Source organism: Myotis yumanensis, unplaced genomic scaffold (assembly GCF_028538775.1).
Source record: "Myotis yumanensis isolate MYYU_CA2020_CCGP unplaced genomic scaffold, mMyoYum1.0.hap1 SCAF_1, whole genome shotgun sequence".
NCBI classification, from domain to species: Eukaryota; Metazoa; Chordata; class Mammalia; order Chiroptera; family Vespertilionidae; genus Myotis; species Myotis yumanensis.
Window position 1 is genome coordinate 202,039,442 of NW_027223752.1, and position 20,449 is coordinate 202,059,890.

Below are 20,449 nucleotides of genomic sequence, written 5' to 3' on the forward strand. Positions count from 1 at the left end.
ATTATTATACAATAATATAAAAAGGGGCTTCTAATTCACCAAAGTATTTAAAGCCACTTATCACTAGAGCAACATTATTTGCTTCTGGAAATCATTACAAAAAATTGTGGTAGAACATTCTAATATTTTCTCTACAAATGTTTCTCAATATCATTACACCATGAAAATGACCCTTCTCTCTCATCAAAAATACTCATTGGGTATCTTGTTTTAATGGCAAGTAGTCAATGTTCAATAAGCATACTTACCTATTCTTCCTAGAAAATATTAGCATGAAAATAAAAAGGGTATAGTTATATAAAAATAATATTGAATATTTCAAATTGGCAAATTTACCTATTTGACTGTCAAAGTAAAAAGAAATTAAGTTTCATCTCTGATTAGAATGGTTGACTCTCCTTCCATTCAAATTCAATCTTGGTATATTGAAGGACTGTTATGTTTCTCCCTTTTCAATTTTTCTCCTTACAAACAACTGGTGAAAATTGATGGTTTGAACAGTGAAAAGTGAAAATCGATAGAAAAAAACATTAAACCAAATAATGTAATAGGACATTAGAACTATTTATTAAGTCTCAGACATAAGAGATGAGCCTGCTCTGTTATTCTATATTCCCATACCAGAGTAGATTAGATTTTATGTTACATACACACTGGAGGGCTCTGTAATCAAGGGGTAGAAGCAAAGTCTCTAGGAATACCCAATACTTTTAAGAAGTACAAGTATTTCTTTCTTAAGAAAGAAAACTACACTAGAAATAGAGTAAGGCTCCTCTCTTACAGTTTAATTCTCTCAATAAGACTTTGGCACTTTCTTATTTGTTTGTCCTAGTCACAAGGGTGTTCTAATTAGTTAGTTGGGTAACTAATTAGTTGGGTAATTCTCTTGAACACAATTAGAAGGCCTTTTTACATTCCAGAACAAAATTCTAAATAGATTACCAGTACTCTATTCATGAGGAATATTAGGTTAATTATCAGAACTTTGTTTTGCTATTTCAAAGACTGAACATATTCACTATACAAATTTAATAAAACCAGAAAATTCAAATTTGAACCATTCAGAAATTAACTACCATTAAAACTTTGGATTATATGCTCTTTAAAATGTGTTCTCAATGTAATAAAAATATGCCTATCCTACATAAATAGTTTTTAAAAAGCATTTCATAAAAATTTTAAAACATAAACAAAAGTAGAGAAAATGGATAATGACCTAAATTCTAAATCAATTAAACCTGCGTTTTAAAAAATCTTAATATATAAAGGACATTCACATATAATTAAATATTTTTATACCACATAACTGTTTTAGTTACACTGTTAAGACATTTTATAAGTGATCTAATAATTGTGTATGAGTTTAATGGAAAGTAGAGATCAATATATTCAAGAAGAATATATGCAGTGTTTGGGGAGAAAAGTTCTCACAGCAAGGATTTACCAACAAAGAATACCTATGGAACTCATTTTGTTAATACATAGAAGTTGCATCACAGTTTTTATTTAATTTATATGCATTCAAATAGTTGTTATATAAGTAAAATACTGTAAAATTATACATTACAAAACTTTTTACTACATATGATATACATCACACTAATCTTACCTAATAATACACAAACATGTAAATTAACCGTCCCTCCACTACACTCACCAGCCGATCAGGAGAGTATGCAAATTAACCCAACAAATATGGCAGTTAATTGGCATACGTAGGGGCGAAGCGAAGACTGAAGGCTCCGGCTGGAGCAAAGGCCTGGGTCCCAGGTGCCAGAGGAAAACTGGTGCCAGCAGCCAGGGGAAGGGAAGGCCTATTGCATGGATATCTTTGTGCAACGGGCCTCTAGTAATAAATACTACCTATGAACTCTATAGCAATACATTTTTAAAAAACTCACTATGTTTTATAAACTATTCCAGGAGTTTGACACATAATTTTGATTGTTTAATTTTTATTTTTAAATATATTTTATTGATTTTTTACAGAGAGGGAGAGGGATAGAGAGTTAGAAACATCAATGAGAGAGAAACATCGATCAACTGCCTCCTGCACACCCCCTACTGGGGATGTGCCCGCAACCAAGGTACATGCCCTTGACCAGAATCAAACCTGGGACCCTTCAGTCTGCAGGCTGATGCTCTATCCACTGAGCCAAACCGGTTAGGGCTTAATTTTTATTTTAATACATGACTTTAGACTTTAACTCCAATATACAATTCAACTCCAGTAGATGATTATTTTTGACATTCCTTATGTGAATTCTGTCCTGAAATTCAATATTTTCTGACACATATCTATTCTGATTGGCTTATCTTTTGCAGTAGCAAATCAGAGAACCATAACCCCCACCTTCATTTACATGTAAGTTTTCCTGTTCACTCTCAGGGTTTAAAATTTTAGCTTTTCCATGCTTGCACCCGTGTCATGGTATTTCAAATTCTTAGCTCTGGAATGTAATCAGCCAAGTCATTAGTCTCGTTCCTCTACTGAAGTACTTTGCCATGTTCCTGAAAGCTTCAAAATTACAGTTACACTAAAAACTGTCATAGACTCTGGAATGTATGACAAGTCAATATATTCATATTCAAGGGAAAATTCTGTGAGGATGATATAAGAAATACTTTTTAAGCAATCACATCTTAAGAACTGTTATGTATGCACAGCAGCTGAAACATGCTAGTTACTATTATATGCCACAATCAATTAAAATTTCAGAGCAAAATTTTCCTTTTCTGACAAGAAAGGGCTTCTTTTATTCACAATTACATGATTTCATAGAAAGAGTTATGGGAGTTAAAGGTTGCTGGTGAAGTTGAAATTCTGGCTTCTGTGAGTTACTAAAATCAGCTTGAGGCCAAATGAGCCTATACTACGTATACTACTAGAAAAGGGAAATTCCAGTGTAAGATTTTTTTCTTATCATTTGATAGATACCAATACTTGGTATATTTCTTTCTATGGGATAACTGATCATATACTACTTCCCTCCAGCCTCCACACTGACCAGGATTTTAAAATCTCTGGAGCCAGCACAGATAGCTGTCTGCTCATCTTCTATTTTGGCTGCTTATTGTCCACAAACTCTGCTGTCTTAATTCCCTACCACACCCTGTGTCCTTTCACATACTGAGGGGCAGTTCCGTATACTCTCTTTTATATTATTTTATTAAAATGTATTTTTATTGATTTCAGAGAAAGGAAGGGAGAGGGAGAGAGAGATCGAAACATCAATGATGAGAGAGAATCATTGATCGGCAGCCTCCTTCACTGGGGATTGAGCCTCAACCCACGCATGTGCCCCGACCGGGAACCTGGTTCCTAGGTCGACGCTCAACCACTGAGCCACTCCTACATTATTGTAAGCATTGCTGTAATGAGCACCCTTGTCCAAGTCTCTCTGAATGCAAATATGACCGTTTCTCTAGGGCAAAAACACAGAAGTGGATCGGCTAGTATATAATGTATGTTAATCATCTAGACATAGGTTGTATGATAGTCAAGTTGCATTCCAAAGTGGTTATAACAATTTATATTCCAACCGGCAAGGTATAAGCATTCAATACATTGTCCTTAATTTTACCTTTATACAAGTGAGGTAATTAAATAAATCTTGGAAGATAACTTTTTAAGAGTTTAAAATGCATGTTCTTTCATACATTTTCCTTTAAAAATGGGGAACTCTTTCACTTCTTATTCATTTACTTTTAGGAAAAATATATTTGTTTCCCTTTTAGTCCTCTCTTCCCTTACTACTTTCTTTTCTTTCTTCATTTTACTTTTTCACCATTTTGCCAATCTTGCTCATAGAAAGGAATGAGGAAAGTATTGCTAGCAATATATCCGAATTAAGAAAATAGAAATAACACTTATCAATTATAATTCAGCTTAATAAAGAGCCAGCTCCCAAATCTCTAAAGTCTTTCAAATTGCTCTGAATTTCTGAAAAATTTCTGTCTTCTAATCAATCCTCTAATAAATAATTCAATCTGTTTCTTCAAGCAATTCCAAGAAAACACACACACACACACACACACACACACACACACTGTACCAAAGCCATGCGCCATTATATCACATTCTATTGTATGGCTGTGTAAGTTACAATTTTTTCCATTGTAAATATAAAGTGTTTCTGCTTCATGATATATAGTCAAATAAACCTGGGCTTCTTTGAAATCCACATCTACATTTATAAACTGGGTTTTTCTGGGCAGGTAACTTTAAATGTTTGAATCTTCATGTCTTCATCTGGATTTAACCTGGATAATCAGAAATCTCATTTTAGCCCCTTACAAGATGTTGCTAATAAAGAGCAGCAGAACTATTCTGGTTCCACCTGCCTGCCCTCTGGTGGATGTGCTAATGAGCAATGACAAGGCTACAGGAAGAACAGCTGGTGTGAATGGGAAGCTTATTCACAGCAAGTCATCTTTTTATGGTTGTCCCTTACATGCAAAAAATAATTTTGGTTACTTTCCCAATAATTATACATTTATCAGGGACATCGCTCTGTAGGGAAAACATGGATACGTTAGTAACATTTGTGAACCTTGTTATCCCTTCCATTGTGTCTCATTTATTGGGAAGGTCACCTAGATGTTAGATTGATGGCTAACGCTGGGCTCAGCTGTCAAAAGCCAGGTCCAGCTTTGCTTGTACATACAGGACTGTGATTTCGATATTCAGAGCCTGAGAAGTAGAAGGAGCCATTCTGGAAAGGTTTAACCTTCAATTATAAAGAGAGAAAAATACAAGAAAGGTACAAGAAACATAAGAAGATGTAGCTGATGGTACGTGGCAATGGAATAGCTGTTGCAAAATTTGCAAGTTTGGTTCTGGTCCCTAAAAAGGCACCAGCAGCAATGCCCTTCAGGCAGCAGCTGTCACTATCGGCTACAAAGAAGCACGAATTGGAGGGAAAGACAGAGAGCTCCTCTGCAGACAAGGAAGCAGCAGATGAATAAAAATACAGACCAGGATGAAATTAGCAACAAGTAGCTGACTGTTTTTTCTTTTTTTTTTTCTTTTTGTAAAGTTCACCCAGAGAGATGTAATTAAACTTTGGAGACAATGAGGCACCTCAAGTGGAACTGTGAAGCAATCATAACCCAGAGGCTAAGGACGAGTTTGATTTAAGATCCTGCTACTTTCTGGCTCTATTTTGTGTCTAGGGTGCTCCGTATTCAACTAAACCGTCCAGGAAGCAAATTCAGATACCTATTAAACACGTGACAGTTTCAAAATGTTCAAGATTCTCTGCCTTGCACTCACATTACTCAGCTGTCAAAGTAAAGGGCTCAGATATATGATGTGAAAATTACATTTTAACGAGGTGTCATGTGTGTTTAAAGTTCTTATTCATCACTACATAGCCACAGCTTTTACTGGGGAGACAAATTCACTTATTAGCATATTATAAGGACAGAGGGTTCACCTTATCTGCATTGCTAAGCTGTGTTGTGTAGGCTTTTTGTTGTTTTAGAGTCTACTATCATCAGCAGATACAAGAGTGGTTACATTTACATAATTTCAAAGGGCTTTCCTGAAAATGTGGATTGTGTTTGGGAAGCAGAAGAGCAGGTACAAGAGAGTAGCTACATGTCTTTCTCATTGGTTCATTTGTCCTTATTGCTTGATATATTTCACTAAATCTTAGCTATTAGAGTTTCTGATTTCTTACAGACACTAATTTTAGGAAAATTTTGGAGCTGGACTTCTCTGCCTATTCTTGTTATCAACTGGAGCCTACCCCAGCCCTCTTAAGTAGGAAACACTGGGAAACATTTGTATGTTTGACAGGAAAAGTTTAGAATGTTCTATGGAGAGTTTAGAAACAAACTGGAAAAGTCAAAGAAAACACCTCAAGTCTCACTCCTATCTGATAATGAATAATGATCTTGGCATGAGATGGTTTGGGAGCAAGAACTAAATAGTGAAAGTCAGTCAGTCAATACCAGCCACTGATAATAGCTGAAGGCAAGTGATGGAATTCCTTGATTCTCTCACACTGTAGAGATTAAAACAAGATATTGGTTTTAGAGTCATGATAACAACATGAGAATCACTCAAGTAACCTGTGAAATAGTCAAGCATCACTTGGTTTGTAATATGTTTCTTACAAAAGATAGCCAATTAAAGGCAATAATGAATGTGTAGTTTATAACATATTTTATGTGATGGGGAAAAGGCTCATTTAAAAGTACTTTTGATTTTTTTTTTTTTTTTTTTACTTTTGAATAAAACGCTAGATCTGATAGTTCTAGATTTGGAGCTCTGCTTAGAAAAAATAGAGGAAACACCTTTGCGTTTGCTTCCCACTCAGGTGCTAATGCTTACAAGCATGTGTGATATAAGTTTCCAAAACTGAATCACCTGCTATGCACACAAGATGTTATTTTCAACAGAACACAAACTTCTACTCATTTCTGAATACAATACACTTTCCATTTTCTCCAATATGAAGAAATTCTCGCAATTTGTCAACTGAAAAATCTAAGACCATGTTCTGTAACATAAAATTCATTGAACAGTTGCTCACCTTCTTTCCTATTGTAAGACTACTGACTTTAATTTCTTTTAATTACTTTTTGAAAAAAAGTACATTAGGTTTTAATATATATTTCAGAGAGTAAGGGAGAGGGGGAGAGGGATAGAAACATCAATAATGAGAGAGAATCATTGACCAGTTGCCTCCAGCATGCACCCCAATGGGATCGAGCCTACAACCCAGGCATGTGCCCTGACCAGGAATCAAACCATGACCTCCTGATTCATAGGTTGGCACTCAACCACTGAGACACACCAGCCTGGAAGAAGTACATTAGGTTTTACTGTGCTTTGGCACTTCTCCTTATCATCCATTAAACTTCCTTCAGGTTACAAAGGTTCACTACAATCTGAGTGAAGAAGGGAAGAAATTATGTGTGGGTGGTCAGAGAAAACTGGGTGATTTTAAATCCTCTGGATTATATTTAATTGTGGCAAAGAGTAAAGATTCATCTACTCTTAATAAAACAAAATTTAGAACTGATACTCCCACTCCACAATCTTCTGATTAAGAAGGGTTTTAAACATATATACATATAATTCATTTATTTATTTATTAAAATAGTCAACAAATCCTGACAGATCACCTATTTATTAGGTATTCACTAAGGAATTGTAAGTGATAACAACTAAAACAATATCAATATGATTAGTTCAATATGAATCAAAGTCTCTTTAATTCCAGAACAAAGCTTTTTGTAAACTGAAAATTATTTGCATTTGTATATTTTTGAACACATGAGATCTAACTATGTTATTAAAAATTGTTTCTGCAAATAGCGATCAGACTATCAATCTCCTGAGGGAAAGTAGGGGAGGGTGGGGGTAAGGGGAAGAGATCAACCAAAGGACTTGTATGCGTGCATATAAGCCAAACCAATGGACATGGACAACAGGGGGATGAAAGCAAGAGTGGGGGGGTGTTGGGGGTTTATTGGGGGGGATGAGAACACTTGTAATACCTTAACCAATAAAGAAATTAAAGATAAAAAAATTGTTTCTGCAAATATAAGCTATTTGAATAGCAATATCAAACAAGCTCTGATTCATTTCCCCACTAATTTCAATCTGGAAAACTTTAAAAACAAAGCTGGCAAGCATGCATTGAAGATAATGCAGAATAAGTAAAGAAAGCATAATGTTTTGAAAAATGTTTTTAGAGAAAAATGAGAACAAATTTTAGACTTTTTAAAACTTTGTCCAGAAGAGCAGGCCCATTAAAAACTTTTCAGAAGAAACTTCACTTATATTCAACAATGAACATCTGAAATACAAGTTTAAAAAATACAAATTAAAATCAATTTCCTTATATAGCTATCTTGAAAATAACCATTTTCACAGATTTACCACTCCCCCGATGTTTCACCTTGAAAAGAATACAAAAACATAAATGTCATGTAACTGAGCCAACATAACAAAGGACAGGACAATGAGAACTTTGAGAATGGGTGTTGGGAAAAAAAGAACTGGAATTGAATTACTTCTGAAACTACTCTGTAGAAAATTTCTGAGAAGCTAAGTATTTCTTTATACTCCCTTAAAGTTTACAATTTTATCATTTAAAATTGACTCTTGTTATAAATATACATCTGATTTCATGGTTAAAGGGTAGATATGATAATTTAGAATGCAATTCCATAGAAATCATCTAATTGAAAAACCTACAAATTAGATTTGCATCTAGAATGTCTGGCACATGGAGATACTGGGATCACTTCCATCCAATGAATGAAACTAGACACACAGCATCGGTAAGCATACTTTTCCACCACTAGAGTCACAGAAGGGAGCACGAAATTAAAGTCCGGCTGCACGTGAATAGCTGGGAGATTTCTCAGTAAGTTATATGAACCGTAGTACCTTAATCCCTCATTTAAAAAATATGGATGTCCAGACAAGGATGTCCTGGTTAGAGTGTTTTCCTGATACAACCAGGTTGCAGGTTCAATCCCTGATCATGGTACATACAAGAATCAACCAATGAATACATAAATATGTGGAACAAATCAATGTTTATCTCTCTCTCTCTCTCTCTCTCTCTTCCTCTATCTCTAAAAATCAATCAGTAAAAATTAAAATAAAATAAAATATGAATAATAATGGTTTTTGTAGGATTGATGTGTAGTTATTAGATTAAGTTGTGTTATTGCATGCATCATCTCATTAAAATCTAACAATCTTCTGAACTAGGTATTGTTTTTTTTCCCCACTTTAGAGCCGAGGAAACCAAGACTAAGAGGCTGAGCAACCAGCCCACAAAAACTAGAGGTAGAATTCAAAGCCAAGTCTTTCAGACTCCCAAGCCATGCTCACTACTTATGCACTCTTCACCACAGATTTTTACATATCCTAGAGTAGCAAATTTGCCTCTTAACCTCCAACAACCAAATAATTCAATGTACAGAATAGTTATATTCAGTAGAAGTAAAACACAAATACTCAATTACAAAAAACCTCCAAAAATGTAAATTTTCATTGATTAGAACTCACTTAAAGTCAGCGCAAAAAACACTCACCCTGCTTCTAACAGATGGCATCAGCAAATACATTTTAGATCTACATACTTAGAATTAGTCTTTATGACCTTAACATATTAATAGTAAGTTGGTTTCTACACATAGACACATAAGAAGATCCATAATAAGAATTCACTAAAGGCAATTTCTTTGAAAAAGGTCAATGTAATTTACCAAAGAAAAACATGCATCTGGAACTGTTTGTGTGAAAAAAGATTAACGCTCTCTATTAATGCTAATTGAAATTCTCATATCCACACATCATGCATAGAATGTACTTCCCACACTTATTCTTTCCACCTCAAAATTGCAGTATAAATCCACAGCAAAGTACTAGCTTTTTAATTTGAGGGTTTGTGCATGACAAATGACATTATCTTATGATTATATTTATACATTTAAGAAGAGTGAAAACTCAAGCTTTGCAAAAGAGAGGTCTTCATTGTTGTTTAAAAAGTGTTAAAATCCTGGCTTAAGTTAGGAATTTTCTTCAAAAGCTGAACTTTATCATCCCTCAATGTTTTCCACTTTAATAACATCTTTTTAACAAATATAAGCCTAGTACATGTGGGCAAGATGGTTAATATTTTAACTCCCAGATGTAAACAAATGAAGAAAATTAAACGAGTGTATAATTTTCCTTATATCCACAATTACAGTGACTTGTTATGTAAAGGGTGTCTAAAAATGTATACACACACTTTGAATAAGTATAAAGGCAGTGTTTATTAAAATATATTTCATGTTCAAAATAGAGCTATCAGCTATATGCATTTTTGGGGACACCCTGTATATGGATACATACACATATAAATTTATTCATATGTGTTGGATTTTTTTTTGGCTAGTCTCTAGGTACCCTTTAAAGATAATTTATAAAAACTAAGTTAGGAATTTGCTTCAATCCATCCAACAAAAACCTTGGAATGTTAATTAATTTTAACCTACATATTGTTCTAAATAAAAATAATGGTCTTTCCAATAAATAAAACTCAAAATATGTTACTGCCCCTTATTCACTGACTAAGCTAAAAATGATGACTTATTATTTATTATTTCTCTGGAGGCAAGTAGAAATTACTTCCTCTTTCAATTAGAAGTAAAAAAAAAAAAAATGCTAAGAACTACTCATCAACAGAGTTTCCACTGTCAAAATATAAATTGTGGTTAAAAATATCACAGCCCTGACGGAAGTATCTTCCCATAATTCTCCAGATGATTCATGCTTAGGTTTTCAATGGAAAGGCACATTGGATTGAGAAACCTAACCTGTACAGAGGTAAGTCAGATACTGCAGTTGTTAGGAGATTTTTGAGGAATGAGTAATGAGAAGTTGTTTTGATGCTCTTGAATAGTTAGGCTTCTCCTTCCACACACACACACACACACACACACAAATTCAACATAATATCTGCATTTCTGGTCATGGAAAGAATTGCTATCACTCTGACTGCAGTCTCTCAGGCATTAGAGAAAATGCCACCTAATTTGGCATTATATCACAGTAAAAAGTGAAAAGCCATTCATTCCTTCAGTCATTCATCAAAGAGTTATTGAATCTTTATTTGCATATGCCACCTATTACACTAGTGTCTGAGAAGATATAAATAATGGCCAACTTAAAATCTAATGAAAGGATGGGTAAGACAAGGTTATATGGAACTTAGAATCTAGTTGTATAAGAAGAGATGTATAAAATGACCTAAGCTAGAAAGCAGAATAGTTTGATAGTAACATAATGGTAAAAGCAATAGCGAAAATAAAAAAGACAGTCTAATAAAAATGTACAATAAACCTATTGAGAATAAACTGTAAATGTTTTCAGTTATTTCAGTGTTAACATGTACACACTGAAATAAAAAAATACACTTTGAATTGCTATATTTCTATCAAAATTCAGATGCCTTTATCTTAATTTTCCATTAAGCTTTACCATAAGAAAAATATTATTGCTAGTCTGAAATAATTTAGCTTCTAAGCTAATTCTGCTCAGTTGTGTCAATAAAATTAAAAAAAGCAATTTATGAAAATGAAACAGTATGTCCTAGTGATTAAAAGACACTTGTACATAAAGGGAATTAAATATTATTTAAAGTTTACTCAGAGCTGTGTTTTGGATTTTATTAAATAAAATTAAGATTTTTAAATATTTATCAGTTATGACCATTTTTTATATGTATCAGTTAGGGACACTCATACATATTTATACTCAAACTGACAATATTAGAAGTGGTCATATATGATGTTTTCTATGAGGTGAATATATTGGTGTAAGACTGTGGAAGCATTCGTACGAGCCAACCCTTTGATGTTTTCCAACTGGAGAACACTTCTGAAGGCAAGTCACAATAAATTAGATGGAGTAGCATTCTATCTCAGTAGATATTTTGGGTACTACACTACCTGAAGAATTAATCAGCTTATAACCAAAATGCCCTTCAAAGAAGGGCTAATGACTGGAGATGAGCTGCCCAGAGGAGAGTCAGGTTTTATAGCTGAATGTGGTTAATAGCAGCATTGTTTAGGTGAAAAGACAATGAACTATTTCAGGTACAGAAGCCAGAGAAAGACCACCAAAGCAGTCTAATCAAATGTACAATCAACTTATTGAGAATAAACTGTAAACCTTTTCCCTCTTGAGAACCATCAAAAGTCAAACTTACCTGGTCTACTATCCAGAGGTCCGAAATCCAAAGAATATTTCACGACGTGATAGTTATTCCACACGTAAAGAAGGTTGTCCCTGGGGTTGTAATCCACAGCTGCTATGTACTGGTATGAGTTGGGAAAGGGCACATCCACCACACTATCCTTACTTTGGTCGGTGTTGTAAATGTAGTCAATCTTATTCCCTGTGGCCTCGTTGTCATCATCCTCATATACAGATTTGACCACATACAGAATCCCACAAATCATAAACGCGTTGGAAGCTGACCTTTTATCATAGGCAGTGTCCCATGTCCCTTCGATCCGTAAGGTGTAAGGGTTCAATTGACTAATGACAATTTTACCATTGTTTTGTTCTGTTGCATAGATGACCCATAGCCCATTCTCATCCACTGCTAGGTCTATGTCCGATTTACCTCCCCATCGGTAAGGGGAGGTATCATGGTAGTTGGCATTTGCAATGATAGCCTCTCCACTCTTTATCCTAGTCCGCAAATCAAACTTTACTATGTTCCTGGTGCGCTCTTTGTTGAAGAACAAAGCTCCATCATACACTACAAACCCTGTGCCATCCACCCTGTGAGGAAGCTTGTAGGTTGTAGTTGGCCTTCCAGCAATGAAGTCATCCTTGGATGAGTACTCGGTCAGGGTGTCAGTTCTGTAAGGGGTCCAGGGCATATAATAAATCTTGTCAGAAGCCTGCAGAGGGTCTTTGCACCATGCCCCAGATTGGTGGTCAGACTCAAACAAATGTTCACTCTGGTACACTCCCTTTAGTAGTCCAGGACAAAGAAAAACTGTTGGAAGGAAAAGAGTTAAAATAATAAATATATTAACTTTTATATTTTGCCACTCATTCTTATTTTCCACCAAGTGGAATGCAACTCTAACAAGAGATACCCACCACCACTTAATTATTTTTGCTGAATTCTTCTGAGAACACAATGTAGTCATACACATTCGACTTTTATTTAAAATCATTTCGATTTCGTTTGCTGAAAAAATTTGGCCTTTTATGAGTAGCTGTGCTTTCCTTTGGTTTCCACCTTTGTACACATGTATTACCATATTTTAGGTTATACATATACAAATGAGCTGTATGTCTATGTATCCCATAGACATTACAAATGCAAGTGTTAATACATAATGTTTTTGTGTATCTTATTTAAAATGTTCAAAAAATATTGTTTTTACTCCAATGATATCAGCTATTCAATACTTGTCATTAAGAAACATGTAGAAATCCAATAGTAATTAAATATAATAGCAAAGGGAAAGTAAAGCCCTGCAATACAGGCCACTGAATGTTCTAGTAAACAAAGCTCTTAAAGCTGCGATAGTGTACACAGAGCATGCAACCCACACAATTAAAAATGAGTGATGGATGAATACTGGAAGGGAAAGGAGAAAGGAAGAGAAAGAAAGGAAAGAAGGAATAAGGAGAGAAGAAAAGGTGAAAGGTTACAGAGCAGAACCCAAGGTCTAGATTTTAATCAGTTAAAAATGTCCTGTTAAATACAGTAGTATTGGAACTTAAAAACATGTACCTTTTACTGTTACATGAGAAGAGCATTAAAATACTTGCTATAATATTTTGCTGCTCATACTTCAGACTGAACATGGGTAAGAGGTATCTGATTAAGTTGATTTTTAATATGATTCAGTAGCACATTGTATCAGTGGTGGTAAGAAAGCTTGGCTGATTGATCTGTAACAAAGGGGTTAAAAGCAATGTTTCCCAAAGGGTGGTCCTCGGAACACCTTTCTAGTAGTATAGCTAGAAGTTACACAGGAAGAAAAAAGGGTCCTTAGAATCACGTATAAACCCATATCATGCTAGAAAGAGTTGTGGCAGAGATTCCAATAGCTCAGGTACATTAGTGAATCTCCAAAGAACAAGTGGGAAGGTGAGCAAGTTTTGCCAACTGGTTTGATTATGGAAACCTTTCTACAGAGCCTCGTTGCAATGAAACATTCTTCCGAACCTATGGGAAACACTGCTGTAATATTTTTGCAAAGCAAACACACTGAAAAATAATCATGCAGTCTACTGTTATGTTTCAAATGATTACACGTGTATTGGGTTGTGGAATTAGAAATTCACAAGGAACTTGGATGTTTACCCAATATTTTAATGATTAATGAAAAAAGTATTATTTTCTTGATGTTAGTAATTAGATGTTTAATAGAATCTATAAGCCTAGATCCACCAGAAGCAGCCTAAAGTGAAACTGAGCTAGGATTTGGAGGTTATTAAAAAGAAAAGTACATTATTAAAGTGCCCAAAGTTTTACTTTTGGAGAAATAAAAAAATTCAGGGAAAAGCTATCAAACTCTTCCATAACAGGGATAGAGGGCCAATTCAATTTATAAAACTGATGTTAGAAGAATTTCCCAGGATTCTAATATGATGGATATAATTATAAAGGATGGGTAGGCATTATTGTGAAAATTACATATAAACTTTATGTTAATTAATAATCAGTCCTTGGTTTAAAAAGTAATTTATTTTAAGATATTTCAAGAAATCCATCTCTCTTTTCCCCCAATAGTTAAAAATAAAGAAACAGGGGAAACAATAGCAAAGTTATGAAAAATTAGTATAGAAATAAAAACAAATCTAAAGCAACCACTATCCATCACCATCTACTGGATTTCTAACTACTTATTTAAAAATAAAGAGGAATAAAACACACAATTAAAATATTTACACTATTAAACTGTCTTAGGATACAAGAATCAAACCAGCACTGGTCAAGCCAACAAATTAGAGTGAAGTTGAGCAGCAGAAGTAGTAAATAATTTTTCATAAAATAGATAAGAATTAATAACAAAATTATGTTAACTAAATGTTAAACTGTTAAATAACTTAGCCTATAAATAATATATAATTTATGAAAGGTATTTAATTACCTTTTTGTTCCACTTCTATTGGAGAGAGAGAAGTAAAGAGAGAGAAAGAAGAAAAGAGAATAGATTAATGGTACGGTATTGGCCAAGCACTTTTTATTCACCTCTTCCAAAATGAAAGTATATAATTAATTTCACTCATACTTGCTTTATTGAACATTGTATGGCTTATTTTTACAAACCCATTCCTCTAGCAAATTTATTTTCTAAAATATAATAAAAATCATATTATCATCTTAAAGTTACAGTACAAACAGAAAAAATAAGACAAAAGTTCATCAAGCTAAGATTGAATAAACATCCTTTGTAACTATAGGTATAGGAAATACAATATTCACAGTAAGAACACCAAAATTTCCATTTGAAACAGCAGGTCTATAAAATACACAGAGAATTTTCAAATTGTTTGGCTAGATTCATTTTTGAAATACTGAAGTTTATACCACTCTTTACCATAATAGTCTTGCTTTGTATCCATCTCCAGAATGAATCTCTTCAGAAGAAAAGACTCTGTGACTCATTTCCTGAGGCCTAAGATTTTTTCCATAGCCTGTCAGTCTGATGAGAAATGCATCCCATGAGGCTACCCATTAACAGGGAATGCTCTCACCCTGAAAAATGGATTTAGAATCCTTTTTGAAGATACTCTCTTACTCCCACTCTTCAATATTTTATATTATTGTGGAAAAATAATGCCTTTCAGAAAAAAATCTGTATTAGAAGGTTGATATAAATAATAAGTCACCTGCTCTGGCCTTTTCTGAAATTCTGAACTGAGTTTTCAACACACTCTTGTAAGAATAAATTGATTCTCAAACATGTTATGGTTACATATCTCTCAAATTAGATTCTATTATTAGTTTTCAGGTACTAATCCACATAAGTCAGGGAACATTCTGGGAAGCTATAACATGTTCATGAAGCACATCAAGTAGTATCTTCATTATCCTTATAAATATGTGTCTCATCAGAAACAATTTGCTTAGATCACAACAAGAAAAAAAAAAAAGAGCCCAATGGAAAATCGAGGAAAAGAGCCAGGAAAGAATGGGCTCATATCACAAACTTAAAAAACACAAGTTGCAAGTGATGTAAATCAAAGAGAATTTCAGAGAAAGGGATAAACTGGGATATTATGCACAATAAATAAATTTAAAACTGTAGGAAAGTTTCAAAACAAGGGAGAAATATTATTTTGGATAATTATATTTGGGTGAGATTTTTATGCTTTGACTTAGCTAAGCTCATTTCTTCAATTATTTTCATAATTACACTTAATTTCTCTTCATTGACTTTTTGAAACTTTAATATTATTCATATATATATAATTATATTTAAGAAGTTAAAAATGGGATTATCTTTTTTAGATTCCTGATCTCACTAATATAAGTCTTACTTTAACAATACTTTTAGGACTCATAAAAACTATTAAATTGTTATAATTTATCATAATTCTCAATTAATCTTTGCTGAGAAATTGCAATGTTCTCTGGACTGTAAGTGTAAAGCTTTACCCAAGAGATGCACTTCCTGCTAAACCTGAGTTAGGGCTGACAACTAGGAGAAGAATAACTAAGCACCTTAAGCAATTATTTAATCAACTAGTGGCCCGGTGCATGAAATTTGTGTACGTGGGGAGGGAAGTTGTCCCTGAGCCCGACCTGCACCCTCTCCAATCTGGGACATCCCTCTCACAATCTGGGACCTCTGGCTTCTAACTGCTCACCTGCCTGCCTGCCTGATCACCCTTAACCACACAGCCTGCCAGCCTTCTCGCACCCAACTGCCCCCCCTTTGCTGGCCTGATCACCCCCAACTGCCCTCCATTGCCAGCCTACTTGTCCCCAACTGCCCTCCTCTGATGGCCTGCTCTCCCGCAACTGCCCTCCACTCCTGGCCTGATTGCCCCTAACCACCACCTCGGCCTCACCACCATGGCTTTGTCTGGAAGGTCTCCCGGTCTAATTAGCTTGTTATCCTTTTATTAGTATAGATCAGTGGTTTTCAACCTGTGGGTCGCGAGCCCTTTGGCAGTCGAACAACCCTTTCACAGGGGTTGCCTAAGACCATCCTGCATATCAGATATTTACATTACGATTCATAACAGTAGCAACATTACAGTAATGAAGTAGCAATGAAAATAAATTTTAGGGTTGGGTCACAACATGAGGAACTGTATTTAAAGGGCCAGAAGGTTGAGAAACACTGATATAGATAGAGGCCTGGTGCATTGTGGGAGCTGACTGGTCTGCCCTGAAGGGGGTTCTGGATCAGGGTGGGGGTCCCCTTGGGGGGTGGGGCTGGCCTGGGCAAGGAGCTGGCGTGGTTTGCAGGCTGGCCACGCTCCCATCGGGGTGGGGGTCCCCGCTGGGGGGCATGGCCAGCCTGGGTGAGGGGCTGAGGGCCATTTGTGGGGTAGTTTGCAGGCCGGCCAAGCCCCCAGCTTTGTCTGGAAGGACATCCGGAAGGTCTTCTGGTCTAATGAGCATATTACTCTTTTATTAGTACCGACAGTCTCAAAAGCTTGGACTTGAGGCCCATTACAACAAGGTGGAGGCTGATAGTGAAAAGTCATACCAATGTTGACAGTTTCAAAGACTACCCTGCAAAGAATTTCTAGAACTAATTTCATTCCTTGAAACAGCTCTAAATATATATCCTTTTGAGAATTATAAAGGAAGATATTCTAAAATATAAAATGTATATTCACACAACTTTAGTCTTTTTTTAAAATATATTTTATTGATTTTTTTACAGAGAGGAAGGGAGAAAGATAGTTAGAAACATCGATGAGAGAGAAACATCGATCAGCTGCCTCCTGCACACCCCCTACTGGGGATGTGCCCGCAACCCAAGTACATGCCCTTGACCGGAATCGAACCTGGGACCCTTCAGTCCACAGGCCGACACTCTATCCACTGAGCCAAACCGGTTTCAGCACAACTTTAGTCTTATTTCACATAGAATTATTAAGTGGTATTATAGTTAAGGCAAATATGCTAATTTCTTGGTGGTTAATGAGGAAAATGGAATATGTGATAGAAGGTATTGATAAGGTTTTATATTCTTAAATACTGTTACACTTTAATGCATGAATGCACTGTTTCTCCCCACCAAGAACTTTCACCTATATTTTCTCAGTTGTCATTAGGTAAAATGTTGCGTTTAATTTTCTGGCCCTAGTCTCATTTCAGAAATATTGTCATAAGCTGTAGCATAAGCAAAGCTTGCTTCTGTTACTTGCGGGTTACTTAAAATTAAGATTTATTAGGCATTTCTACTTTGGAGAAAATTATTATGGTCTTGCCTATGTCATGACTGGTTGTAGCTCATTTATCATTTATTTGCTATTTTCAATACGGAAGTAAAACAATCCCATAATTTAAGTTGAAACAAGAACACACAAATCATATTCCCATAATAAAAACTGGCAAGGCAAACACAATTTGTCATTGAAAAGCTTAGTAACATTTAGGATTAGCCAGTCATTTTTCCATCATCTTATTCGAATTCTAGAAGTTTCCTTCCCTTGAAATACACAAACAAACAAATTGTATGGGTACGAAAAACATGCTTACTACTGTATCCTTTACAACCTCACAGGGCCTGGCACATAGTAAATTCTCAGTACATAGCTACTGAATTAACACATGATACAAATAAAATGATTAATTCTGCTTCTTGATATTTTAAGCAAAAGTAAAAAGAAAAAAGTGGTAAAAGAGTCTGGATTTACTATGTCAAATCATATGTGGAAAACATAAATCTTCATAATGTCTTTAAATACTTCAATGGACAAGGAGGGAAGTAAACTGTACTAGCAGTTTGCATCTATAACTCATTAAAATAAAAATTGGAAAGAATAAAAAGGAAATGAAGAAAAAAATGCATGAATGATCTTGAGAGTTAGTTTGAAAAGAAAAATTTGCTGCTACAAAGTAGCCTGTAATGATCTAAATATTTAGGCTGAAAATACTCCTTCTCTCCTCTCTCTAATAAGATCATAAATAAATGAATTGCAAGATGACAATTGTGTCAGGCCTTCTTCAGGCCCTGCTGTCATGTTGTCTCGTCCGATATCCTGCATTCTGACATTAGAGCTGTCAGTATTCGTTTCCAAACCTCTTTGGAACTAGTTTCTCTTCTTTTCACTCTTCACTTTTAATCCCCAAACTATTTTCATTGTCCACCAGGCCTCTGCAAATATATTTATATATTTCCTTAAAATGATTTCATTGTTGTCCTTTGTCAAACTTAACGTCATAAGCTATATCCTGTGGTTACAGCAAATGACAAATTCAAACTAAGGGTAATTTTACTCTGTATAAAAGGAAGAAATGGGAAAAAAAAGATTAGCATAAGCTCCTTTCATTTCCCAACAGTTCATAAAATAGATATAATATATAATCATGTCACTGTTTAGAAAATAAGATCTTATGAGTTCTATCCATATCTGCACCATATATAATACTTGTGAATTGCATTCTTTAAATTAAAAAGGTATGGATGAGAGAGCATATGCATCTATTGCCAAGCCTTTTCAAACTGCAATGAGAATTAGAGTCAAATAAAATTGTGTGTGCCAAAAATTGTTAGTGCCATAACTAAGAAGTATGAGATGGTATCTAATTCTAAGGTAGCTTAAATTTTCTTTTAAAATGAAGTTATACAACACATTTTCTAACTACAATTTAAATGTTTGAAATGAGGAGAGAGTTATAATCCAATGATACCTCTATGTTTCTGAAATAAATAGCTACTTACAAGAAACATAAGATGGCATAACTTATAAATATGTATTTTTTTCACTGAAATATAGCATATTTTAAACAGAATTATTTTCTTGGCTACATTGGCTTAGACCAGTGATGGCAAACTTATGACACGTTGTGTCAGAGGTGACACGGGAACTCATTGTTTTGGTTGATTTTTCTTTGTTAAATGGCATTTAAATATGTAGAATAAATATCAAAAATATAAATCTTTGTTTTACAATGGTTGCAAATATCAAAAAGTTTCTATATGTGATACGGCACCAGAGTTAAGTTAGCGTTTTTCAAAATGCTGACATGCCGAGCTCAAAAGGTTCTCCATCACTGGCTTAGACTATTAAAATACCTTTGGGTACCCTTATCACAGGGAAGGTGGGTAGTTAAAAAAAAAATGGCAGAAAGGCAAACTAATTAAGTAGTAAAAAAAAAAAAATCAGTCTTGGATGCAAATTTGCTGATGGTGCATCTTCCACAAACAAAAATGTTCAGTGTCACTAATCACCAGAGAGATGCAAATTAAAACCACAATGAGATATCACCTCACACCTGACAGAATGGATGCCATCAATAAATCAACAAACAAGTGCTGGCAAGGCTGTGGAGAAAAGGGAACCCTTCTGTACCTCCTGTTGGTGGCAAAACAGATTGGTGCAGCCTCTGTGGAAAACAGTATAGAGTTTCCTAAAAAAAATTAAAAATAGAACTACCTTTTGACCCAGCGAGCCCATTTCTGGGAATATATCCTAAGAATGCCAAAACATCAATTCAAAAGAATATATGCATAGCAGCGCTACTTACAATAGCCATGATCTGGAAATAGCCAAAGTGCCCATCAGCAGATGGGTGGATAAAAAAGCTATGGTAATTTATACAAACTATGTGGTTGTCAAAAATAACAAAATCTTCCCTTTTGCAACTGCATGGATGGACCTGGAGATTATTATGCTAAGTGAAATAAGCCAGTCAGAGAAAGACAAATACCATATGATCTCATTTATATGTGGAATCTAGTGAACAAAATAAAGTTATAAACA

General features: G+C 34.8%; 1 protein-coding gene across 24 annotated transcripts in view; it reads right to left on the bottom strand.

The window, feature by feature from the left end:
* The window catches only part of ADGRL3 (adhesion G protein-coupled receptor L3), a 764,879-nt gene that overhangs the window by 272,477 nt on the left and 471,953 nt on the right, over positions 1 to 20,449 (bottom strand). For all 24 annotated transcript variants that reach the window (XM_070395881.1, XM_070395997.1, XM_070396008.1 and 21 more), the window contains one exon: positions 11,730 to 12,530. In XM_070395881.1, the coding sequence (XP_070251982.1) occupies positions 11,730 to 12,530 (801 nt within the window). The remainder of the gene's footprint in view (positions 1 to 11,729; positions 12,531 to 20,449) is intronic.